The sequence below is a fragment of the Lethenteron reissneri genome, chromosome 64 (genome assembly GCF_015708825.2).
Source record: "Lethenteron reissneri isolate LAM-NWPU_2019-01 chromosome 64, ASM1570882v1, whole genome shotgun sequence".
Lineage (NCBI taxonomy): Eukaryota > Metazoa > Chordata > Hyperoartia > Petromyzontiformes > Petromyzontidae > Lethenteron > Lethenteron reissneri.
The window spans coordinates 8,836,390-8,863,097 of record NC_083842.1 but is presented as its reverse complement, the minus strand read 5'-3'; the positions used below and the strand labels follow the sequence as shown (position 1 = coordinate 8,863,097).

The following is a 26,708-nucleotide window of genomic DNA, read 5'->3' as shown; positions in this document are numbered from 1 at the left end:
CTGGGGGGCTATGAGACCCGCCTCTCAACATCCGGGTAACTGAGGGGTTTGTGTGTCAGTCTATGGGACCCGCCTCTCAACATCCGGGTAACTGGGGGGCTATGAGACCCGCCTCTCAACATCCGGGTAACTGAGGGGTTTGTGTGTCAGTCTATGGGACCCGCCTCTCAACATCCGGGTAACTGGGGGGTCTGTGTTGTCAGTCGATGGGACCCGCCTCTCAACATCCGGGTAACTGAGGGGTCTGTGTTGTCAGTCGATGGGACCCGCCTCTCAACATCCGGGTAACTGGGGGGGCTGTGTTGGAAGTCTATGGGACCGCCTCTCAACATCCGGGTAACTGGGGGGGCTGTGTTGGAAGTCTATGGGACCCGCCTCTCAACATCCGGGTAACTGAGGGGTCTGTGTTGGAAGTCTATGGGACCCGCCTCTCAACATCCGGGTAACTGAGGGGTCTGTGTTGTAAGTCTATGGGACCCGCCTCTCAACATCCGGGTAACTGGGGGGGCTGTGTTGGAAGTCTATGGGACCCGCCTCTCAACATCCGGGTAACTGGGGTCTGTGTTGGAAGTCTATGGGACCCGCCTCTCAACATCCGGGTAACTGGGGGTCTGTGTTGGAAGTCTATGGGACCCGCCTCTCAACATCCGGGTAACTGACGGGTTTGTGTGTCAGTCTATGGGACCCGCCTCTCAACATCCGGGTAACTGAGGGGTCTGTGTTGGAAGTCTATGGGACCCGCCTCTCAACATCCGGGTAACTGAGGGGTCTGTGTTGGAAGTCTATGGGACCCGCCTCTCAACATCCGGGTAACTGAGGGGTCTGTGTCAGTCTTTGGGACCCGCCTCTCAACATCCGGGTAACTGGGAGTCTGTGTGTAAGTCTATGGCACCCGCCTCTCAACATCCGGGTAACTGGGGGGTTTGTGTGTCAGTCTATGGGACCCGCCTCTCAACATCCGGGTAACTGGGGGTCTGTGTTGTCAGTCGATGGGACCCGCCTCTCAACATCCGGGTAACTGGGGGGGGTCTGTGTGTAATTCTAGATTTGAAGCTTTCGTGACTGCAAGTATTCATATTCTTAGGTTTTTTTCGGTAAAGTCATGTATGTAAAAAAAAATCAAAATTAATAAAAGTAAAATAAAAATAAAATAAAAATCACGACGTTTCGGCTTGTGTTGCCTCCGAAACGTCGTGATTTTTATTTTATTTTACTTTTATTAATTTAGATTTCTTTTACCGACGTGACTTTACCGAAAAAAACCTAATAATAGGTCTGTGTGTAAGTCTATGGGACCCGGATCTGAACATCCGGGTAGCTGGGCTCTCTGTCACTTTATGGGATCCGGATCTCATTGTCGGGTGCGCAGGAACCGGTTCCGCGATGGCCGCCCCCATGGCCCTGGTCGTGTGTGCCCGCTTCGTGTCGCCGCGTCTCGCGTCCCCTCGCTTCGCGTCCCCTCGCTTCGTGTCCCAGCTTCTTCTCGCCGCGGGACGCCCCGGCGCGACACCAAGTGCGTGTCACAGTGTGTGTGTGTGTACAGTGCGTGTGTGCACACACACATGCACAGTCCGTGCGTGCACGTGTTTGTACAGTGCGCGTCAGTGTGGAGCTTCGCTACAAATTCTAGATTTGAAGCTTTCGTGACCGCAAGGATTCATACTCTTAGTTCTTTCGATAAAGTGACGTAGGTAAAAAAATGAAATTAAAATTAATTAAAATAATGCAGCAAATCTGGCTGTGACGGTCCCACCTGATGACGGAGACTTGTGTTGCCTCCGAAACGTCGTGATTTTTATTTTATTTTTTATTAATTTTAATTTCAATTTTTTACCTACGTGACTTTACCGAAAGAACGAAGAGTATACTTCGCTACAAACCCGGCGACCCGAGTTCAGTGCCGATTATATGAACCTGTACTGGGGCTCCCCTTGGTTGACTCGACCTCAAATACGTACCTGGTGCCATGTTTTAAACATCACCCCCGTTCCGGCCTTGATAGGTGCTCGCTAACAGCACTAGCGCCAACAGTCCATACAATCTTTAGCTGGTGCGTGTGTGTGTATGTGCCGTCAGGGTGTGCCTGCTATGCTGTGCGAGCCGGAGCCAGCCGGGATGAGGAGGACAAGGTGAAGCTCTCTGTACTCGGCAGCGCCTTCCACGGACCAGCACAGGGCAGCCTCCCTCTGGCAAATTCGCTGAGCGTCAGCGCTTTACCAGGTCCACACATACACATTGTACACTGTATATACAGAATACACAACACAACCACAGTGGACAGAAACACACAGTATATCCTGAGCAAACATGCAGTTTACACATACAGCACATAGTTACTGTACGTAGAGTATATATACTGAGCATACCGTGTATGCTGGGACAGGACGTAATTTGAAGCATGATTCGGCAGCCTTGCCGGCATTTCTCCGTGAATGTTAATTTTTGGTGGGGTTGGAAGCCACCAACACCATTCCTCAACTTGACGGGAAGCCTAGCCCACAATAGTCTGGGATTCGAGGCTTTCTACACCTCATCACTATGTTCCCACATCCCCCTTTCAATTCTATAATTCAGAAGAGTCACTCCTAGTTATTGCCGTTTTCCTGCCCTGTGTAGATTCATGTCAAGTTCAGGTTAATTTTTTTTAACCAGGTGACTTCTCAAGAGATTAGGATCAACTCATTTGCAAGTGACCTGGGTCTCCAAAATTACAAAAGTAAAAAAGGTACAGCAATAAAGTCAATAGAAATCAGAGTAGAAATTACGTCCAATGAGAAATCTAAAATATTGCACGAACATATATGAATGTTATATCATGAATTCCTTGTAAGGCAAGTCACCTCGAGCAGATTATTCTTTGACTCATCATAGTACAATTGCAATTCAGTGAAAGAAACATTAAAAAGATGTAGGGTGACTTGTACTGTACTACTATCTAAACATATACGGATATGCCAAATGCAATTGCAAATGAAGTTATCCTCAAAATCAGCAGCTTAGCATACCCCTCTTTAACGGCAAAAGTGAGATTTCAGTTTGGCCAGAGAACGTCAAAAGATCCACGTCCCCACTGCGCTTGTGACACATACTTAGATGGATTTCTCGGTTATCCTTTGGTAGTTGACGTTGACGGGATTGCCAGGCCCATCGCACCCGTCTGAGTGCCCTCATTAGCCACTGTAGTGGATGTGAGCGTGCCATGAGGGTAACCAGATGACTAAAGTAATTCTTCCCCCCCCCATGGCATCGCTCACATTCGTCTTCTACCACAAGCAAGTGAGTATGGTTGATGCACCCAACTTCTTCGGGTCTTCTCGGCCACAGTTTTGCCCTCTCATCTCGACGTTTGCATGAACCCCTTTACACCAGCTCCAGCTTGGAACATTCAGGCTAGCCTGTCAACAATCCATCTTGGTTTTACTTTGCTGGATTGTGTGAATAGCTCACGGATCCTAGATATATCTGGACATGGTCCTATCCGTGAGCTCCACTGGCTGAAGAGACTCAATTGAGTGGGTTTTGTTGCCCTCAAACCCAGCAACTGCATGCGCAAGCAGTTTCAGTTTGGCCAGATAGAGGGGGCCGAATAGGCACGGCACGGACTACAGCAGAGATGGCTTGATGTAGTACAGGATAATTTGAGCTGATTGTATTTGCCTTTGACTGGCACTATCGATGTCAAGATCTGCCTCTGTGGAAGAGGCTCGTGAAATACGCTACTGAGCAGTTAGGAGACAACAACAATGGAGGCTGGAGGAGTAACGTATATAACAACGATCGGAGTTCCGGGTGTCAAAAACGAAGCAAGTTGGCACAGTGGGAATCACAGCTGGTGCATCTGCCAGCTATCTTTGATGCTGCTAGTCCTGAATAATGCACGGGCATATGTAGTACTATTCACATACCTGCATTTCCCATATCCCCTGCCTTTGATGCTGCTAATCCTGCATAACGCACGGGCATATGTAGTACTAATCACATTCCTGCATTTCCCATAAATATGCTAAATTCCTCTTGATATGCAAATTATTTTGTCGAAGCACCCTTTCCCCCCCCTCCCAACCCAGCTTAAATAGACGCTCCAAGCTCGTGTGCTGTTTCATTCAGACGCTGTCTCCCCGACAGACCTGGTTTTCACCTGAGGACGGCTGCTTGCGTTGTGGCCGAAACGTCGTGAGAATTATTTTATTCTGTTTTATTTTTATTATTTTATTACTTTCCTTCTACGTAACTTTACTGAAAGAACCAAGAAGATTTGTCAGGTCCATTAACCCATGACACCTGGGTCTGGTCCCATGACCTTTCAGCAAGCCTTTGGATACGTCGGTGGCCTAAAGTGCACCTAGCATGGCACAAGCGTTGTGTGACATCTTCACTTAGTGACACATGAAGGCTGTTATCAGCTGTGGTGTGTTTATATGTGTCATAGATATTGTTTGTGTCTAAATCTATGCTGTGTATGCGCATGTGAATGAAGATGCCCACGCAGCTCAGATGGCGCTGACCCCGGATCAGCCAAGCTGCCCTCGTCTTCTCCGCGTCGCCATCATAGGCGCCCCCAACGCTGGCAAATCTACACTCGCCAACCAAATCCTGGGCAGGAAGGTACACACATGTGTGGGTTCCTGCTACCTATGTGTGCATGTGTGTATAAGTTTGAGTGAGTGTGTTACGTGTGCGTGCCCGCACACGTGTATGTAAATGTGTGGGGAGCAGTAGTATAGTGGTTAGCTCACGGCGCTACGAACCTGGTGACCCGAGTTTGATTCCCGCTCACGGCCAACACCAGTGACGATTATCTGAACCGGTCCTGGGCCTCTTCCCTTAGGTCGACTCATCCTCAAATTAGTTTCTAATGCAGTGTGTAAACACTACCACTGGGAGACAAATCCGGCTGGGCATGGCACTAGCCACCCACCTACTCTGGTGCCATGACAGCCTTCATAGGTGCTCACTAACAGCACTTGCTCCAAGCGTCTATTAAAGGTTATATGGGGGATATTTGTCTTGGGGAGTGGTAGTGTAGTGGTGAGCGCACTGCACTGCGAACCCGGCGACCCAAGTTTCATTCCCGCTCATGACCAATAACAGTGGCGAATATCACCACTGGGGAGAAGGCGACTGGGCATGGTGTTGGCCACCCATCCCCTCGTGGGTCGTGTCGACCTTCATAAGCGATTGCTAACAACACGCGATAGCCTGTTAAAGGCTATACAGGGAGGCTTTGTCTTTGGGAAGCATTTATGTTGTGGTTCGTGCACTGCGGTGTAGCCAGGAATAAAATTTAGGTAGCTGGGTTAATTGCGCAGAGCATGAATGACTGCCACAGTTTTATTCTTTGAGTGTGTACGTTTACATATTAATGCGTGTGTATTTGCGCACGTGTGTATTTTGTGTGTGGGCGAATGTGTAGGTTTTCGGTGTGTCCAGAAAAGTTCACACGACTCGCTGTACGTCTGCTGGAGTCCTCACGGAAGATGATGCTCAGATCGTAAGAGCCATTCATTCATACATGCTCATATACACTCTGAACACTAATTCATATACACAATCTCACATGCACACACATGCAAATACAAAGATCCCCCGTATAGCCTCAATCGACTGTTGGGGCAAGTGCTGTTAGCAAACACCTACGAAGGCCGACACGGTACATGAGGGGGGGTGGGTGGCCAGCACCATGCCTGGCCGCATTTGTCTCCCGAGTGACAATGTTTACACACCGCACCAGATACTCATTTGAGGCTGAGTCGACCGAGGGGAGGTCCAGGACCAGTTTAGATAATCACCACCGATTTTGGCCGTGAGCGGGATTTGAACTCTGTTGGCCGGGTTCGTAGTGCAGCGTGCCTACCGCTACGCTGCCGCTACGCTCCCATTTGGGACACATTACCCACGTACACACACTCATCGTGCAAGCAGACACGTATAAACAGACTCGTGCATTTATACTCATAAACACACACTCTCACATGACCTCTCATTCGTGCACACACTGGTATAAACACGAGTATCAAATGTCACGATTACTTACCTGGCATTGCTTGGAACAGATTAAGATTGCTCGCAGAATGGTGAGACTTGGAACTGCGGATTGTCCAGTATTTTTTTGGGAGAATTGTCAAAGCGTGCAGTCGAGTGGAGATACCTTAAATTACCACTAGACTCCTATTCATACGAATGAATACTGGAATCTCCATATACATTTATGGGATTCTTCTGATAGCTTATGAATTGGCCATATTAATACGGTACTTATGTTTGCACACATCGTTAATATACACGTACTGAAACATATGCATGGGCGGTCTATAAACCCTTTCACCCGTGTTCGATTCCTGCTCACGATCAATAACAGAGGCTAATATTTGAAAGGGTCCTGGGCCTCTCCTAGGTCGACGCAGCCTTAAATTAGAACCTGAGTTTTTGGGTAATGTATGATTTAATTTATCGAAAAAACTAGGTTGTAAATTGCAATATTACCTTATCAGAATATTTATTTTGGATAAATCCGATGAGCTATGAAGCTCTTTATTCACAGATGTAAAGTGGAGGTGTGTCAGAAAGCTAAAAGCACAAATGCTAACTCAGAGGCTTTACATTGACGAGAGCCTTACAGTTTATCAGCAATTTTACCTTGAAACTACTGTAGAAATATTTCATAAAATTGTATGAAATCGTACAAAATATTTTTTTTTTCCATAAACATATTAACCGTAGTTCAGCAGTTACACGTTACCAAAGGGCCCGCTCAACGGGCCCAAACGGTCACATGACCACTCCTTCATCCGCACACGCTTGAGTTTACATTTATAATGCAAGTTTTAATATTTTTAAATTTCCTTTATTCACTTTCCCAATCCAACAGCAAACATACTGGCAGGTGATGCAGGTTGTGCCCAGTCCTTATTTACAGAGCTCATGGTTGTGATGCTACAAGGTTTGCTGAACATTTATTAAAATAAATACGTGAGGGGTGTGGGTAAAATGAGGGGGAGACGTGGAGTGGTTAACATGTTGGGGGGGGGGGGGTAGGACCTACGCATGGTGGCTGGTGGGGGGGGTTACTATGTGTGCGTCCTTTTGACACTGGCCCCCAAGGGTCTTAAGACGTACATTTACGTCATCGGTTTTTCTCCCGATTCTGTTCAATAATACATGACATGAATGTTATTGGAACAAGAAAGAAAATAAATTTACATTGGTATGTCTTCATGTCGGAAAATGTACTCGGGCTCCCGCTTGCATGTTCTAAGTTTCAACGGGGGACCTACCCTGCAACTTTTGCAGATTTCTTGGAGTGGGAAAGGGTTAAGCCGTGCAGCAAACTGATCTGAACACGTCATTACATTAAATATCTTACGTAATGCATCTATTTTAATGCAATAAACACCCAGTACGCTGCTCATTTGGGGTTCTGCGTACGGACATGTACTCCACTACTCAGTAAGGCCGTATATCTCAATGTTTTGCCGTCTTGTGTTCTATGCATTAAGGTGCTCTTGGACACGCCTGGTCTGACAAGTCCTTCTCGTTCCAAACGGTAACGCACAGTACACAACACACACACAATGTATGACAGCGCATGCAATACTGTGCGTCCAACACACATCGCAAAGCACAGTGCGTGTGTGGAGTGTTGACACTGGTCAGTGGACTGCGCTACAAACCCAGCGACCTTTGTTTGATTCCTGCTTACGGCCAACGCCAGTGATTTTATCTGAACCGGTCTTGGGCCTCCCCGAGGTCGACTAGTACTCATTTGAAGCTCTGGTGCGGTGTGTAAACATCGCCACTGGGGAGACAAAGGCAGTCAGGCGTGGTGCTGGCCACCTACGCCCTCGTGTGCCGTGCCGGCCTTCATAGGTGCTTGCTAACAGCACTTGCCTCAGCAATCTGTTAAAGGCCACACGGAGGGTCTTTGTGTGTGTATATATATACAATACGCATGTACATCTGCAATAACGTAAACGTCATTTATCAAGAAAAGTATCAATGTATCTTTTTTTTCATGAATGTGTTTGGCCATTTTTTGCATTGTTGTTTTGTATGCATACAAAACATCAATGCATACGTGTTTGTGTATGTGGGGAGCAGTGGAGCAGTGGTTAGAGCACTGTGCTACAAACTTTAGTTCGAATCTCGGTTATCGCTAACATTAGCAGCAAGTGACATCATCGAAACGGCGATGCTTTCTCGGCCTTAAATGGGCAAGTACCTGGTGTAGCATTTAAACATCGTCCCTGGGAAAACGAAGGCAACCAAGCGTGCCCCGAGCCCCACCACCCCGTCGTGTGCCATAGAGGGCCTTGCTGTGTGCTCACTCACAACACTTGTCCCAACAGCAGAGGTCGCAAACGGGTTTTGATTCCTTACCCGTACCCGGCCGCACCAGGGTCACAAACAGGTACCTGTACCCGGCCGGGTATCGGGTATGGGTACGGGTACCCGATTGTGACCTCTGGGATGAAGCCATGTTGCAGGCACGGGTGGGTTGATTCTAGGAACTTGAATTGTGAGAAGAGACAAGACGTTGGGAAATGAGTGACAAACGGTTACTCACCAGTGACTCACGGCCTACCCGTACCCGTACCCGGCCGCACCAGGGTCGCAAATGGTACCCGTACCCAGCCGGGTACGGGTAGCCGGGTATCGGTTAGGGTACGGGTATCTGGTACCCGATTGCGACCTCTGCCCAACAGTCTATTAAAGGCTACGCTGAGAATCCTTATCGTTTTGTCCTTGTCTTTTTGCAGACATGGCCTGGCTCCTTCTTTCACCAAGGATCCTCAAGCATCTCTCGAGCAAGCGGATGTGGGTACGGACCAATGTGTACGCGCCACCGTGCACTCGCGGTGTCTGCGTGCGAGCGCTAGGTTATGAAGTGCTCGTCATTGGATAAAATTGCCCTGCTACAAATTTAACGAGGGTTCAGTATCGGATGAGACGAATCTTCTTGAATGAAAGATGACGTCACCGTGCTGCTCTATTAAAGACCGGGAGCAAGTGGAGGTCCTCGCCATTCTGACAAATTGCCCGATGATGCTGGATGTAATTACCAGCGAAACGTCGTACTCGAAATTTTAAATGATGGTGATTCACTCTTCAACACACCGGTGGGCTAAAGTAGTGAACTATTAGTCTTTTGTCAACGTGACACTTTTTTTTAACTGTTTGGCCGTGTCGGGTGGTGGAGGGTTACGACACATTTATAAATAACGGCGATCGAACCCAAAAACCTTTATTATGAATAATATTGGTCGCGAAAGCCTACGTGTTAAAATGAATGGGACAATCGCTCAGTTTCATATGGTTATTACTGTGGCTGTGAGTTGGCCACATCGTGAATAGAAGAAGTCTCGATGGGTGGCCTTGGTGCTCGCTAACAGCATTTGCTTCTGCAGTCTGTATGGCCATACAGTGGGGGGCTATACAGGGGGTGTTTGACTTTGTGTATGGGGGGATGGGAGGGGAGATTGACATAGTGGTTCGTGGACTATCTCGAACCCACAGAGCTGAGTTTTATTCCTGGCCGAGCACAACAAAAGTGGTCAATTATATCTCAACATATATTTGGCTTCTGCTACTTAGACTCAGTTTAACACACAGGTTTTCTACAAGCAATATAATCTAGGTTTTTGAGTTAGATCGCTGTAAGTATAAATGTGTTGTAACCCTCCACCACCAGACACAACTGGCAAGGTTTGTCACGTGAACAGAACATGTCAATTAGTAACGACTTCAGCGCGCCTGTGTGTTGGAGAGTAAATCCACAACATTTGTTACGACACACATTTTTGGTTACGACATGCATTTATACGTACGCGATCTAACGCAAAAACCTTTATTATGAATACTTAGACTCGGCCTGAAATTAGCAGCGAGCACCCGTGGTTTGTGTAAACATCAGCACTGTGGAGATAAAGGCAGCCAGGTGTGGTTATTGGACCATACCACTTGTTCCAACAGTCTTAAGGCTACACGGGGGGGGACACGTGTTTGTGTTCTCTTAGTGTTGGTGTGCGTGGACGTGTCGGACCCATGGTTGAAAACGCGATGTCAACTCGACGCCCAGACCCTAAACTGCCTCCGCAAAAACCCAGAGCTTCCCAGCGTCCTGGTGCTGAACAAGGTGAGTGTCTGCAAGAAAACGGAGACATGTCACTCGTTTTTGACGAGGCCACGCGTAGCTGTGGCCACGCCACGTCACGCGATTATACCACCAACACGCTGCACACGTACGTTAACCCTTTCCCATTCCGAGAAATCTGAAATTTGCAGGGTGGGGGTCCCGTTCACTGCTGAATCTCGGAACGCGCGAGCGGTTCGGCATTGATTTTATTTAGAGAGGCCTAGCACGACTCTTTTTAAAGACATTGTACTCACCGCGGAGAACTGTAGCGACACGTCCGCACTCTACGATAGCTTGCGCCAAACTGCCACACGCCCTTCTGCATGGCCTCGGAAGAAAAACTGATCATGACGTACACGTGCGTCATTGGAACCGTAAAATGTTAATATCACCATTGTACAGTTAGTCCTCATTACTGGGCTAATTCCAGGTTGGGATGTCCCAGTTACAATACATCCCCATTTTAACGTGTTGGCGTTCACACTCCGCGTTTTTTACTTTTTTGGAATGTGTTTCGCTTAACGCACGCCGCGGTCGCGATAACGCGAGGCTAGCGAGCGCATGGCAGGTGACTTTTCTGAGTGGCGTGGGTGTTGGCGGCATCGTTCGGTGATGCCTGGGAGCTGGTACTGTAGCTCTGATGCGCTCTGCGATACGAGGCGCACCTTCCTCTAGCTCAGTCTTTGTTCCAGTGTCTGTGTGATCGTAGCGTCATCTCGGCAATCGTGAACTTTATCGCGTGAAATATCCTTTTCAATCCTTTAACAATGAGTGGGTGTTGTGTCTATAGAAGTACTATATAAACACAACACATGTCAAACGGTGTACTGTCAAACAAAAACAATACAATTATGTACTAGAACGGCATCCCCACCTTTGCCATTATTCCTTATGGGAAAATGACTCCCACTTTAATGCAAATTTGCTTTACGCTGCAATTTTCAGGAATTCAAACCCCGTGATAAGCGGAGACTTAAGGGTTTTTACAAAACCCCATATGTAGCTTATACATAAATGTCAATGTAAAAATACCAACACGGAAACCACCGGCAACCACACTCCATTCCTGGAACGCAACAATACATTGGCACAATAGTCACTGTACAGTATGGTGCAAAACTAGGACTGCCTGGCACGTGGCATACCTGAGCAGTGTGGTGACGCAGCTGATAACCAGCCAGCATGCTGTTTAATTTAAAAGCTTAAGGAAATGCGGTTTTCAAATTGTTTACATTTTTTTACTTTTAGAGGTTGCATAAAAACCGCTCATTCAATATTTATACTGGTATGAATCGTCAGGTTACACCAGCCCACAGGGGATTATTGTGTCCGTCCGTCGTGCATCCAAAAATGGGAGGGGTGGGGCTGGGTGGAGATTGGAGGGTGGGGAGGGGCTGGGTGGGGAGGGAGGGGCTGGGTGGGGAGGGGATGGACTGGGTGGGGAGGGGCTGGGTGGGGAGGGTGGGGAGTGCTGGGTGGGGAGGGTGGGGCTGGATGGGGGGTGGGAGGGGTGGGGCTGGGTGGGGAGGGGCTGGTCACCCCGTGGTGCCCTTATAAAACTCAACGTTTAACCTACTCACGCTGGCTTGTGCCCGCCCTCACAGTCGGGCATATTTGCGGAATACACCACGCCGCCGTTGACCCTGGCCATTGACCGAGCAACCCAACGTTCCTACCAGCTCCCTCCTCAGGAATGTGTTTATAGGAGTATACCCACTACGTGATTTTCAAGGCCACTCACTATAATGGATACCGTGAATTGTCCATAATGCTTTTAGTGATTGTGCCACAAATCGTATTCAACAGCGCTGCGTATTTGTCTGTATGTAGTATTAACGTTTGTGTATAAGTGTGCATTCCTGTCATGTAGTGGTCGGCGCACTGTATTTACATATTTGTCAATCCGAGATAAAATCCTGCTCACGACCTTAAAGAGGGGTGAATTGGTTCTGGGCTCACCTAGGCCGGTTAGCTTTAATCAAGTGCCTGGTGCGGTGTGTTAACATCAGCGTTGGGGACACAAAGGCGCGCGGTGTTGGCCACCCACCCGTCTCGTGTGCCGTGCCTGGCTTGAAAGGTGCTCGCAAACAGGACTTTGCCCCAGTAGTCTGCTAATAGCTATACGGGCAGCTCTTTCTACCACCAACAAACCGAACCACTGTTGATGGCATAGTAGTTGACACGCTGCTGGCGTCATCCAAGTTTCCTGGGTTTGATACCTGGCCATGGAACATATCACTGGAAAGTGGTGATGTCACCTGGGGATCACCTGGATTGGCTCAGCCAATCAGTGTGAGTGAATTACCCGTGCTTGGTCGATGAGGTGGCCAGGTGTGATACGGGCAACACCTCCCCTCCTGCACCCTTGCACGCAATGATTCCCCACCATTAAATGGGTGCTTTGCAACGTATTTCAGAACTTGACGGAAATGGTCGTTACATAACTGTGTGTGTGTGTTATAAGTCAACGGTCCCCAACCTTTTTGGCACCAGGGACCGGTGTCGTGGAAGACAATTTTTTCACGGACCCGGGGGGTGGGTGGGGGTGGGGGGGGTTCACCATTGGCTCTTTCCCCCTTTTCAAAGAAGCTCTCCAGCGACATTTGTTTTTTTACAAATTTTGGCTACTAGGGGTTAGCAGCTTGTTGGCTTAACAACACTGTGACTGAGGCGAGTGCGCAGTACGGGAAAGAGGCACGGATGGAAGTGGTAAATAAAATAATGGGCGGGCCACGCGCGGAATCACCGCTCACTTCCTGCCGTGCGACCTAGTTCCTAACAGGTCACGGACCGGTACCGGTCCACAGCCCCGGGGGTTGGGGACCGCTGTTATATGTGACTAGCTGTACTACCCGGCTTCGCCCGGCACTTGGATTCACCACGCCCGGCCGCCTTTGTCTCCCCAGTGGCGATGTTCACACACAACACACCAGTTACTTGTTTGAGGCTGAGTCGACCTAGGAGAGGCCCAGGACCGGTTGAAATAATCGTCACCGGTGGTGGCCGTGAGCGGGAATCGAACTCGGGTCGCCGGGTTCGTAGCGCGGCGTGGCGCTAACCGCTACACCACAATGCGTTACGCTTCCACGTGCGAGGGTCACGTGACAGATGTGACGTCACAGCTCACTTGCCGTGCAAAAAATATATGCATTATTGAGCTTCCCCCCCCCCCCGCCCCCCACAAAAAAAGTGTGTTTTTATAATTTTTGCATGGTGTACAGTCTGGAAGGTACCCACATGGCAAATTTCCAGTTTGTTGCGTGTCGGGAAGTACGCTAAACATTTTGAACACACACACATTCCCAACTTTGCCTTATATATATGGAGATAGAGATTGTGAAATTGGAATGATTTATGGCTGGCTGAAGTTGAGTGAACTGCAGTAAAAACAATAAATTCAGTTTCAACAGGCAATTTGCCATAAGCGCCTGTTGAATCGCATGATGAAGCTGGTTGTATTCACGAGCGAAACGTCATTCTCAAATTGTAAATGTTGTGGGTTTACTCTCCTAGCATACCGGTGGTCTGCTGAAGTAGTAGACTACTTGGCACTTTTTGTTCACGTGACAATCCTTACTTATTGGCCGTGTTGGGTGGTGGTGAGTTAAGGACATATTTACGCGATCTAACCCCCCAAAAAATCCCCCGTATTACGGATAATATTGGTTGCGAAAGGCCACGTGTTAAGCTGGAATTCAGTTACAAAGTTACAGAACATATTGCAATAAACATCGTGTCATGAAAATTGCTATTGTGCGATGAACAAAACTTCGTCTCGACAACCCCCGTGCGGTGTAGGTGGACATCCTCAAGGGTAAGAGCGATCTTCTGGAGATCACGGAGGCGCTGAGCTACGACGTCACCGCTGCCCTCGCCAGGGATAAACGCGTGGCTGCGGAAGAGGCGGGGTCTCTGCAGGAAGGGGCGGAGCTTCTGCAGGAAGGGGCGGAGCCTCTGCAGGAAGGGGCGGAGCCTATGCAGCAAGGGGCGGAGCCTCCCAAGGAAGTGACGAGGCCTCGGCGCCATGGCAAGGCGCCTCGGTCATTCTTCCACGATGTGTTCATGGTGTCGGCGCTCAACGGCGACGAAGTGGAAACACTGAGGGTGAGCACGCGTGTGCAGCATGTGTGTGTGAGAACAACAACGAGCAGAGCGCCGGGTGGCTAATGCACAGCAAGTTGGCACAGTAGGGGGCACAGGTGGTGCATCAGCCAGTCATCTCGGTCATCTCGGTCAGTCGACCCGTGGCACCTGGGTCTGCCCCGTGACCTCCTGCCAGCGGGCGCCGTTCGACACTTCACGTGGCCTCAAGGTGCACTTGGCCTGGCGCAAGCGTCGTGGTGACGTCACCGCCACTTAGTGGCGAATGGCGGTTGTTGTTGTTGTGAGAACGGGGCTGAATAGGCGCTCGATGTCGCAACGTTTTGCTCCATGTGCTTGGACGTGGAGCGAAACATCGGGCATCGTGACGAACAACTCGTGGCAAATTGGGAAGTCACGTTGGAGAACGTTTTCAAGTATGTGTTATCTGAACCTTTCCTGGGCCTCCCCAAGGTCGACTCGGTGTTAAATGAGTAACTCGGGCTGTAGGCAAACTTTTTAATTCGGAAAATGCAGCCGAGTGCGGTTGCAAGCCTTTAAACCTCGTGCACCTTACCGGCGAGGATTGGTGGATCTTCCTTCCCGTGAGCGTTGAGGAGGTGCCATACCCTGGCCCGCCAGGAGAAGGCAGTACAGTAGAACCTCTGGTCACGACCATAATTCGTTCCATAACTTTGGTCGCAACCCGATTTGGTTGTGACTCAAACCTAATTTCTCCATTGGAATGTATGTAAATACGATAAATCCATTCCAGACTCCTACGAACTGTATATAAATATTGTTCTTTAAAGATTTTTAAGCACAAAAATAGTTAAATTATGCCATAGAAGTCACAGTGTAATAATAAACTAAATGTAAAAACATTGAATAACACTGAAAAAACCTTGAACAGAGAAAACTAACATTGCCGCTTCAAGGTTTAGAATCGTTCAACAAGATGATTGTTTCGTCTGCTACATCAGTCGGTCGAGTCTGAGAGAGAGAGAGAATATTCGTATGAGCAATTCATGTTTGTATTGAAAGTAAGTTAACAGTAATATTTGGGTACAGTATTGTTTTTGGAAGCATTCACCATAATATCGTATAAACGTTTACTTCACCGAATCATCGTATGAATGATGCAAGAGGTTCTTATGTTAGCGATTTACTTACTCAGCGCTTTCGCTCACAAAGAATGAGCGCACGTCTGACCGACAGGAAATTTGGCGCTTACAAAAAAAATGGCGCGGAAGGGGAAATCGGCCGCGGCCGTGTTTCATCGCCACCCGAGTTTGTGTTCGTGACCAGATTCAAACATTTTGTGAATTTTTTGGTCGCAACCCGATTTGGTCGTGGTCAGAAGCGTTCGTTACCAGAGGTTCTACTGTACAACAAAAACGTGGACTCCACCTGCTCCACCCGTACGGGATAGATTGTTTGCCCCCTCGCACACGTGCGTTTTCTCCCGCTGCTCTGGTTTCCTCCCACGTGTAAATGCTCATTAATTGGCCGTGAACATCTTGATATAGAGAGGACCGAAGACCTTGGGCAATTGTTGGCGTCGGCTCGGCGTGTGGCTGCCGCACCGCTTGTCTGTGGTTCCTCGCGCCTCTGAGTCGTTCTCTCTTTGAGAGTGAACGAAGACTGGGCATTATAAATGTAAATCGTTATTATGAATAATAATTGCTTGTGGAGAACACTTGACCCAGTGACTATATGTAGAACTAGCTGTTGTTGTTGCACCTATGTGTGTGTGTTACGATGTATTTACATTTGTCTGTATGTGTCGTGTCTTCGTGTGTTAGTCTGTGTTGTACGTGCAAGTATATGTGTGTGTGTGTACGGATAGCTACCATTGTACACCGATGAGGCACTGTTACTGTGTATATGTGTGTGTATACCATGCCAGCCTTCATAGGCGCTCACTTAAAGCACTTGCATCAAAAGTATGTTAAGGCTGACGGCCAACACCAGTGTTTATTATTTGAACCGGTCTTGGGCCTCCCCTAGGCCGACTCGGCCTCAAATGAGTACCCGGTGCGGTGTGTAAAACTTCGCCACTGGGGAGACAAAGGCGGTCGGGCGTGGTGGCGGCCACCCACCCCCTCGTGTGCCTTGCCGGCCTCCATAGGTGCTCGCTAACAGCACTTGCCCCAACAGTCTGTCGCATGCTATTCGGGGGACCTTTGTCTCTGTGTGCGCATGAGTAGGGCTATCTGCTGTCGCGGGCCCGCGCCTCGCCGTGGCGGTTCCACAGCTCCGTGCTCACCGATCAGACGCCCATGCAGCTGAGCCTCGATGCCGTGCGAGCGCGGCTGCTCGAGGTGCTCCCACAGGAGGTGCCCTACCTCATCAAGCAGGTGAAGTACACACAACACACACACAAAGGTCCCCCCCGCGCATAGCCTCAACAGCAGAGGTCGCAACCGGGTACCCGATACCCGTACCCTACCCGATACCCGGCTACTCGTACCCGGCCGGGTACGGTTACCCGTTTGTGTGACCCTGGTGCAGCCAGGTACGGGTAGACCGTGAGTCACTGGTGAGTCACCGTTTGTCACTCATTTCCCAACGTCTTGTCTCTTCTCACAATTCAAGTTCCTAGAATAAACCCACCCGCGCCTGCAACATGGCTTCATCCCAGAGGTCACAATCATGTACCCGATACCCGTACCCTACCCGTACCCGGCCGGGTAGGGGTAGGGGGAAGGGTACGGCCGGGTACGGGTACCCGTTTGCGACCCTGGTGCGGCCGGGTAGGGGTAAGGAATCAAAACCCGTTTGCGACCTCTGCTCAACAGACTGTAGGGGAAAGTGCTGAAGGCTGGCACGGCATTCGAGGGGGTGAGTGTGGCCAGCACCACACAATAGCCTTTGTATCCGCAGCGGCGATGCTTTACACACCGCTGCGCCAGGTACTCGTGTGTGTGGCTGAGTTGACATCGGAAGGCCCAGGACCGGTTGGGATAATCTCGTCACTGTTGTTGGTGGCCGTGAGCGGGAATCGAAGTCGGATTGTGGGATTCATAGCACGGCACGCTAATCGCCGCACGACTCTCCACCTATACATGATCAGAAATCTTTATTTATGCTGGAGGAATCCGATGAGCTATAAAGCTTTTTTTTCATAAATGTCAAGTGATGACAGGTCAGAGGGTTACAACAACAAATAATACAAAAACACGATAGGAGTGCAAAGGATAGGAAAGGTAAGTACATCACAAAAAACTAAACTTTTTATTTTACCAGGTAAAGCCCACTGAGCTATACTCACTGGTTCTTTCGGTAAAGTCACGTATGTGGAAATAAAATAAAAATAAAATAAATCACGACGTTTTGAACGCAACACAAGCGTTGGTCCTCAGGTGAAAATGGCGTAAACTACACAGCGAGGGAACACACAGAGGGACATGACACACAGAGCACACACAGGGACATCACACACAGGGACATCACACACACAGAGCACACAGAGAACGGCAAACTGCACGGAGGCAAATACAGCAAGAAGATGAGAGACGCGAACTCGGCAAACCTTAGAAACATAACGCGATGCAACCCGGTCGGCCAACAACACAGTTAGACACTAAACCTGGTTGACCACGCATTTCAAAAGACTGCTAAATCTTGTGTTCATCTTCTGGGCTGAACACACCAATGTAAACGGAGGATAATGACTCGTGAACAGACACGATGTACAAGGTAGCAGAGATACATACACAGAGAAGACGCACAGGGAAAGGTGTTTAGGGTAGTACAGAGGGACGCAAGGAGCAACACCACACCGAGAGACATACACACATGGAGAGGCACACACAGAAAGCCGCCCGGAGGGATAACGTACAGGGACTTCTTTCGGCTGTAGAGGTGGGGGAAGGGAAGGGAAACCGTGCATGGACATGCAAATACCAATGCAGGCCAACAAATGGGGGGAAACACATGGGAAAACGAAAACGGAGAAAGCACATGGGAAACTAACGAAAACGGAGACACCAAACACGGTAAACGAAATATCGAAGTAAAATTACAAGAAGTCGAGATACATATGTAAAGTAGTAACTCGGCAGGAGACGACTTCACGGGTAGCACACTCTTTATTTTCACCAACTTGTAGTTACACGGATGACTAACACCCTACTTCGTTACACGGGTGACCAACACCCACTTAGCTACACGGGTGACGGACACCCACTCAGCTACAACTTCGTTACACGGGTGACCAACACCCACTTAGCTACACGGGTGACCAACACCCACTCAGCTACACGGGTGACCAACACCCACTCAGCTACACGGGTGACTAACACCCACTCAGCTACACGGGTGACCAACACCCACTTAGCTACACGGGTGACCAACACCCACTCAGCTACACGGGTGACCAACACCCACTCAGCTACACGGGTGACTAACACCCACTCAGCTACACGGGTGACCAACACCCACTCAGCTACACGGGTGACTAACACCCACTCAGCTACACGGGTGACCAACACCCACTCAGCTGTACTGACACGGGCTCTTACGCCCTGTAGCCTTCCGGGACACACCCAGCCGGGGTGCCCGTCTCGGCTCTGGGTACCACCGTCCCGACCCACACGGGCGTCGGACTACGGTCCCCCCAGTCTCGGCTCCGAGCCACACAGGGCCCCTACCTCCTCCACCCCGTCTTCGGTCTTCAACTGGTTAACACTGACCACGAGTGCTCTCGCGCGTCCCCCTTTATACCCCTCCTGCGGACGTCGCTGAGAGTACCCACTTATCTGACCAATCACTGCGCACTCGCTACGATCCTCTTTTCCCAGCTTGTGTGAGCGCGCCTCACCACCGGCGCGCGCGTCCATGCCACGCCCACATCGCGTGCCCAACCCCGCGCCCCGTGATCCATCACTGCCGGCGCACGTCAATACCACCACTACACATACACAGAGAAGACAACACAGGGAAAAATATGTTTTGGACAGAATTGTAAGGACAACCTGCCCGTAGAGGTGGATTAATCTAGCATTGAAGCTTTCGTGACTGCAGGAATTGCTCCACTCATTGGTTCTTTCGGTAAAGTCGCGTATGTAGAAATAAAATAATTTTTTTATAAATCACGACGTTTCGAACGCAACACAAGCGCTCGCCCTTATTTTTCAGAAGCAACCTGGCCACATACGATGGCTCAACAAAGTGGATTATCGGGTGGAAATTTAAAGCAGCCAAATAAACTAAACAATCTGAAAATATAAATCCACACGCACAGATATACAAATTTAGCATTCTCAGGAAGAACGTAATCAACCAGGTAGGGTGTTGACTGTTATGTTATCCGACTCTCTGTTGTATTACATTACATTTCTAAGTATACTAGATTTGTGTTTCTATTTCATTTATACCTGATGATGATTGCTTGTGTTGCAATCGAAACGTCGTATGCTAGTATTTAATTTATTATTTTATCTTTATACGTGACTTTACCGAAAGAACCAAAGAGTAATTCCTGCAGTCACGAAAGCTCCAAATTAAGTTTATATACACAACACCTTGGAGTGCTTGGATGCGAGCCCCTGGTTCTGGGTTTCGTCTTGCACAGGTGATTCACGGTGGCCACATGGGGCCACTGAGAAGCTGGCCCCACTAACGCCGTGACGTTTGTCCACACAGAGCGTGTTGCACTGGGAGGAGGGGCCCAGTGGGGAGCTGCATATCATCCAGCAGCTGACCGTCACCAAGAACTCCCACATGGTTGGTAACATCACCGACATTACGGACATGGCCACGTTACCGATATCAACACCATGACCAGCAACACAGACTTCACCAGAAATGACTGGCATCACCGATACCGCCAATATCACTGACATCGCCAACGTCATTGATATCGCCACCTTCACTGATAATAACACCATCACCAACATCGTCACGAACAGTGCCACCATCAGCGATGTCACCAGCATCACTGACATCACCAGCGGTAAACATCACCGGCCTCACCGACGGCATCACCACACCATCGCCAGCATTATCCCCACGTCGTCACCGACATGACCCACATTAGTGCACCGTGTGTCGTATGGCGACTGTCATAAGGCTACCATTGTCATCGTTATAGCAAGTTCAATATTGTCGTGCTGGGCCATCGAAATATTTAAATAATGGATCACTCTAACCATTATCCAGTACAATACACGAACAATCGAATAACACGAGAAAAAAAAGCCTCGCTCACCTATTAGTTCCCATGTGTGCCGCTGAACGGGAGGTCATGGGCAGGGCTTTATGACATCATTGACATCATCATCATCGTCGTCAGCCAGATCGCAGTGCTGGCGGTGTTATTGGCCACCGCTGTTGTGACGGATGGTTTGTTGGGTCCTGTCGAGTACGTTGTCTTATAACACTGGTCAACAAAAAAAAAACATTTTTTTCTGGCCTGGACTTTTGCAGCTGTTTTAAAACTAATTTCAGGGTGCTGATTCCAAATCTGATCTCAGATTTGCTCTATCACATCATATTTTTAAATCCTTTATATTAAGTTCACTTGCTTGCTTGCTTAGGACCTTGCAAATCTTTCGGTCGTTTTTTAACCCACTTCCCGTGATCCAATCGAGCTGACATTTTCCACACAGACTCGTTGTGCGTGACAATTAATTTTGGTGAAAATATTTTTCCAAAATTTTACACTTTTTAGGAAAAAAATATGATATTTAATTACCAATTGCTTAATGGTGGCAGGCAATCATCTGACCCATCGGTGGCAACCATCTCAAGCCAGAGGACGAGGGGACTCTAGCCACCACGCATATAAAGGATTTATAGTAAAAAAACTTTGTTTTTACGGGTTAATATTTATGCTATCGGCATACCCCATTTTCAATGATTTTACCCGAAATTAACTCTGTCACTTATGATTGCAAGTTGTTGCGAGTCAGTGACTGCTTTAGTGTTAAAATATGGTGCAGTATTTTTAGGATAGTGTGTTTATAATATCATTTTATGTAGATATCCACATTTATTTAATATTTTTCTTCTGCAGCTTTTATTTAAAATGCAATCTTTGATATCTCAAAAACCTGATGTGATAGACAAAAACTGATACCAGATTTGGAATCGGCACCCCAAAATCACATTAAACCCGTTGGAATACCTCTTGCCAGAAAAAGTGTTGACCAGTGCAATTGTTATCTTTGCTGTCGCGAGTGCCTTAATGTGCGACACGTGATTATTGGCCTTGTTGGTGCTGTACAAGATGCTGCGTTGTGCGTGCTATATTGTGTACGTCTGCTGTTGCCGTTGCTGCAGCGGATGCTGCTGGGGCGTGGAGGAGCGTGCGTGGCGGCCGTGTCACGCTTGGCTCAGTGGGATCTGAGCTCCCTCTTCATGTGCGACGTGCGGCTCAACCTCTCCGTCAAGCTCATCTCGTGATCGCCTGTGACGACCACCACCAGCAGCAGCAGCAGCAGCAGCCTCGTGGCTACTCAAGAGCAGAGGTCGCAAACGGGTTTTGATTCCTTACCCGTACCCGGCCGCACCAGGGTCGTAAACGGGTACCCGTACCCGGCCGTACCCGTACCCGGCCGGGTGTCGGGTAGCGTACGGGTATCGGGTACCCGATTGCGACCTCTGGGATGAAGCCATGTTGCAGGCGCGTGTGGGTTGATTCTAGGAACTTGAATTGTGAGAAGAAACAAGACGTTGGGAAATGAGTGACAAACAGTTACTCACCAGTGACTCACGGCCTACCCTTACCCGTACCCGGCCGCACCAGGGTCGCAAACGGGTACCCGTACCCGGCCGGGTACGGGTAGCCGGGTATCGGGGGGTAGGGTACGGGTATCGGGTACCCGATTGCGACCTCTGCTCAAGACTACTCCTTCACCATCCCCGCGACTGCCAAACAGCTGCATCGTGTGACACGTTGTGACCTCCCGTGACTACCAACGGCAGCCTTGGCGGCCGCAGCCCCATGCCTGCGTGACTACCAGCTTCTCGCCTGTGACTCGTCATGCCCGCTTGTCCGCTGGTAACGCCGGCAGTGACCACCATCACCGTCGTCACAATGTGCAAGACACTTTTTCATGAGCGGTCCTATATTGGGATGTTTGAGCAATTGTATTTGAAGGAACGCTTGACCACTATGGTCGTCATCGTCGTCATCGTCACCATCATCGCTGTGACCACCAAAACCGTACGCCAGCGGTGGCCAATAACACCAAGCACTACGATCGATTCTGGTGGATCTCAGCAGGGCTGCGTGATCCACCAGAAAGCCATCTCCAAAAATTGCCAATAGATTACAGACGCAAAGTACTAGCGCCATTTATTGGTAAAAGTTATCCTTTCTTTCAACGTAGAAATTCTTAGGGATTTTGAATGTGATCGGCCATCATGAAATTGTCTTTTGCTTATGTAAGTGTCCGTTCTGATTTGTCCTGAGATCCTCAAAATTTTTTGCGATCGCATTTCAGGTATTGGTCACTACTGCTATAGACTTCGTGACATCTTGATTACGCGCCACTGCACATAGCTTAGCTCTGGGATGGATCTATCTTGGGAGGTGGGTGGTGGTAACACCTTCGATTAGCACGGTTGGCTACGTACGGTGCGAAATAAGTTGTGCATATGGACATACAAACGCCGAGAAGTGCGAACTGTGTCGGTAAAGAAAATGAGCGGTGTAATTCGAACGCAGGGTAAAACACACCACCACCAGCAGCAGCACGTGTAGAAGACACCACGGCACACCATGCAATCCACGTGAGAGGGGAGTTGCAAAGTGAAGCGTGTTGTTGATGCTGTATAAGATTATGCGGGGCAGCTAGAACAACCGAAATTCCACTTCACCTCGTCACGCACGTGACCGCCAGTGAATCGGCCCAGTGACTTGCAGCACCATCCTCGCAGCGACTAACTGCAGCCCCGTTAACATCCCTGACGATGGGGGAAGGTTTCACCCACCCTCTCCGCAGGCAGTCTGTGAATTGTCAAAATTCACGCCTGCGATTCAATCAAAGGATCAAATCTTTGTCTCGTTTTTACCATCTCTTGTTTGTATAATTCCTCACACGCCATGTTTCTCGTCTAGTTTTGTTCGCTATGAAACCTAAATGTAACGGCATGCAATCCGCATACGTCGTAAATTGTCAGTTCTCTGCACGCGATTCGATGCGTGTGTATTGCGAGTGCAACAATTGACTTTATTCGATCAGTCGTCACATCGATACGTTGCCAGTGACTGCCCTTGACAGCTGTGATTAGCAATACCAGCCCGTGACTGCCTGTGACAACCAACACCTGGTCCTGTCTGTACCAACTCTGCTATAATTTACTCTGAATACCCGTGACCATCACTGCAGACATGGGTTCGATTATTTTAAGTAATATATAATGGAAATTTTTACACCGAAGTAAAATGTCTTTCCAGAGGGGGTGAGAATCGATGATTTATGTTTATCATATGCGAATGATACTCCTGTTACATTTAGGTAGTTTCCCTAAATTACTGTGCAATCTATAATGCTAACTTATCAAATGTGCATTAATTAGCCTTATCATTTTAACTGCAATGTTACTCTGAACTACTGTACAAAAACGCGGTCTTACAATAAAAAAAAACATCTAAAAGAATTTAAAAACAAAAAAACATGGAAATGTTGTCGGTGGGAATATTAATAAGTATAACCCGTAAAAACAAAGTTTTTCACTATAAATCCTTTATATGCGTGGCGGCTAGAGTCCTCTCGTCCGCTGGCTTGAGATGGCTGTCACCTATGGGATCAGATGATTGCATTGCACCATTAAGCAATTGGTAATTAAATATAATATTTTTGTCCTAAAAAGTGTAAAATTTTGGGAAAATTTTTTTCACGAACATTAATTGTCTCGCACAACGAGACTGTGTGCAAAATGTCAGCTCGATTGGATCACGGGAAGTGGGTTAAAAAAACGACCGAAAGTTTAAACCGCATACGGTAAGTCATCGCTTAACGTGCGTTCACACAACACGGTATTCGCCGTCACGCCGTTCTTCGATCGGGGCAAACACTTTTCGCGCTAAGCGGAACGCGCGCTTCATGTTTCTGCGCGGTCAGCGACGAACTACTTAGACGTGCGGCTGAGGGTGATGATAAGAGTACGCGGAATGATGCAGGAAAGTCACGTAGGTATAATATGAAATAAAATAAATAACGACGTTTCGGGCGCAACACAAGCGTCCATCATCAGCAGCAGGCCATGCTTTTTCCCACCTGATGACGGATGCTTGTGTTGCGCCCGAAACGTGATTTCTTTTATACCTACGTGACTTTACCGAAAGAACCAAAGAGTATGGTGTACCCTCAGGTGTTTGTGCCGCTCTCTTACTGCGTGTGCATCGTCCATCGTGAAACTTCATCATTACATGATGGGGGAAATAGTTTTCGCTTAACGAATTTATTTTTTTCTTCGCTAAACGCGGCACTTTTTTCAGAACGCATCTCTCGCGTTAACCGAGGACTTTTGCTGTACTCGGGTTTAGTGGCATACATCATCCTGGTAGGAAACTCCTGGTTACACCAGCCCACGGGATTATTGTGTCCATCCGTCCGTCGTGCAGGTAAGGGCTGGGTGGGGAGGGGGAGGGGCTGGGTGGGGAGGGGAGGGTCTTGGTGGGGATGGTGGGGCTGGGAGGGGTGGGGCTGGGTGGGGCTGGGTGGGGGGTGGGAGGGGTGGGGCTGGGTGGGGAGGGGCTGGTCACCCCGTGGTGACCTTATAAAACTCAACGTTTAACCTACTCACGCCGGCTTGTGCCCACCCTCAGTCGAGCATATTTGTGGAATACACCACGCCGCCGTTGACCCTGGCCATTGACCGAGCAACCCAACGTTCCTACCAGCTCCCTCCGCAGGAATGTGTGTAACTTCGCTTATTGACTTTGACATGCTTTTCTCATCAACTTTAACATGCTATTCTTGGTTACACAGACTGACATTAACTTGCAAATTTTTTGTATTAACTTTTACATGCTTCTCTCGTCAAAATACATATGCTAATCATACGCGCTACAGAAGCTCATTAACTTTGCACTATAATCCAACATGTTCCTCTAAGTTAATTTCCTTTCACATGCCACGCTATTTATTACCTTGACACTATAATACCCCATTAACACTACTTCGGCTACCTTTGTTCTCAAAAACTTCAACTGCTGCTGATAACGGCGTCTCTTCACAAGGCAGCAGACATCGCGGCTGTCACGATTTGCACCTGAAGACGATGGCTTGTGTGTTGCTATCGAAACGTCGTGATTTCTTTTGTTTTATTTCCACCTACGTGACTTTACCGAAAGAACCAAATGGTATAGATAAATAACTTTTCAAAGTGACACGGTCGCAGCGCCTTACCATTTGTTCTAGATTTGAAGCTTTCGTGACTGCAAGGATTCATATTCTTGGGTTTTTTCGGTAAAGTCACGTAGGTAAAAAAATTCAAATTAATAAAAGTAAAATAAAATAAAAATCACGACGTTTCGGAGGCGAAGAAGACGGAGGCTCGTGTTGCCTCCGAAACGTGATTTTTATTTTATTTTTTATTTTACTTTCATTAATTTTTTACCTACGTGACTTTACCGAAAAAACCCTAGAATAATTACCATTTGTTCTTTTTAATTCTGGCAACTGGAACATAGCACAATTAAGTGCGACACCCAAATGTAAAAAAACACGTCATGTTTTCGTGCGGTTGTGATGCCACAGCCTCGGAGCGACCTGCCAGTCACACACGTGTTTGTGTATGTATGCTGAACTTCTTTCGCACCGTACGTAGCCAACCGTGCTAATCGGAGGTGCGGCAAGCTGAGCGAGTGTGGGAGAAATGCCATAGTGTGCTAAATGGATAGATGAGCTTGACGTTAGGTTTGTTTGCCAAGTTGCCCGTGTAAATATAATTTAGATTAATGGTGCAATTGTTGCAAGCTCGAGCAAGACGAGAGAGAGAGAGGTCCCCTCCCATTCCCCACTTTAATTATAATCAATGCAAGAGGCATTAGATCATGCTTCGCAGAGGCGAGACCAGGAGTCGGGTAGAACTGGTCTTGACTGACCCCGAGGCAATTCTTTTTTTGGGTGAATGATGATTGTGAAACGTCGTGATTTCATTTAGTTATTTTTCATCTTGGGTCTTTCGGTAAAGTCACGTAGAAGGGGAATAATAAAATAAAACAATAAAATACAATTCTCACGACGTTTTGGCCACAACGCAAGCAGCCGTCCTCAGGTAAAGAACAGGTCTGTCGGCAGTGTAAATATACGCTGCCAAGCTTGGTGGCGTTCATTCAGACGCTGTCTTTCCGACAGACCTGTTCTTCACCTGAGGACGGCTGCTTGCGTTGTGGCCGAAACGTCGTGAGAATTGTATTTTATTATGTTTTATTTTTATTATTTTATTATTTACCTTCTACGTGACTTTACCGAAAGAACCAAAGAGTATATGGATCCTAGCAGTCACGAAAACTTCAAATCTAGAATGTGAAGTC

The 26,708-nt window shown here is 48.3% G+C and overlaps 1 protein-coding gene across 2 annotated transcripts; it reads left to right on the top strand.

Moving 5' to 3' along the window:
- The first annotated feature begins 858 nt into the window (after window positions 1-858).
- LOC133359265 (GTPase Era, mitochondrial-like) lies at window positions 859-24,320 on the top strand. Of its 2 annotated transcripts, XM_061577745.1 has the most exons (13): window positions 859-877; window positions 1,370-1,513; window positions 2,077-2,220; window positions 4,478-4,605; window positions 5,414-5,491; window positions 7,497-7,543; window positions 8,757-8,818; window positions 10,014-10,132; window positions 13,931-14,236; window positions 16,423-16,572; window positions 19,862-19,942; window positions 21,500-21,664; window positions 22,053-24,320. In XM_061577745.1, the coding sequence occupies exons 2-12, from the start codon at window positions 1,384-1,386 to the stop codon at window positions 21,620-21,622; spliced, it is 1,368 nt and encodes a 455-aa protein (XP_061433729.1). In that variant the 5' UTR covers window positions 859-877; window positions 1,370-1,383; the 3' UTR covers window positions 21,623-21,664; window positions 22,053-24,320. The 2 variants fall into 2 exon arrangements, with proteins under 2 accessions (XP_061433729.1, XP_061433728.1); XM_061577744.1 differs by having other exon boundaries at window positions 21,500-24,320.
- The last annotated feature ends 2,388 nt before the right edge of the window (window positions 24,321-26,708 follow it).

What these genes read in the sequence shown, in the direction of transcription:
- LOC133359265 (XM_061577745.1), top strand. Translation starts at nt 1,384, where the DNA reads ATGGCCGCCCCCATGGCCCTGGTCGTGTGTGCCCGCTTCGTGTCGCCG. An exon ending in ACCAAATCCTGGGCAGGAAG is followed by an intron (nt 4,606 to 5,413) that starts GTACACACATGT and finishes GCGAATGTGTAG; the next exon opens with GTTTTCGGTGTGTCCAGAAA. An exon ending in GCGTCCTGGTGCTGAACAAG is followed by an intron (nt 10,133 to 13,930) that starts GTGAGTGTCTGC and finishes CGTGCGGTGTAG; the next exon opens with GTGGACATCCTCAAGGGTAA.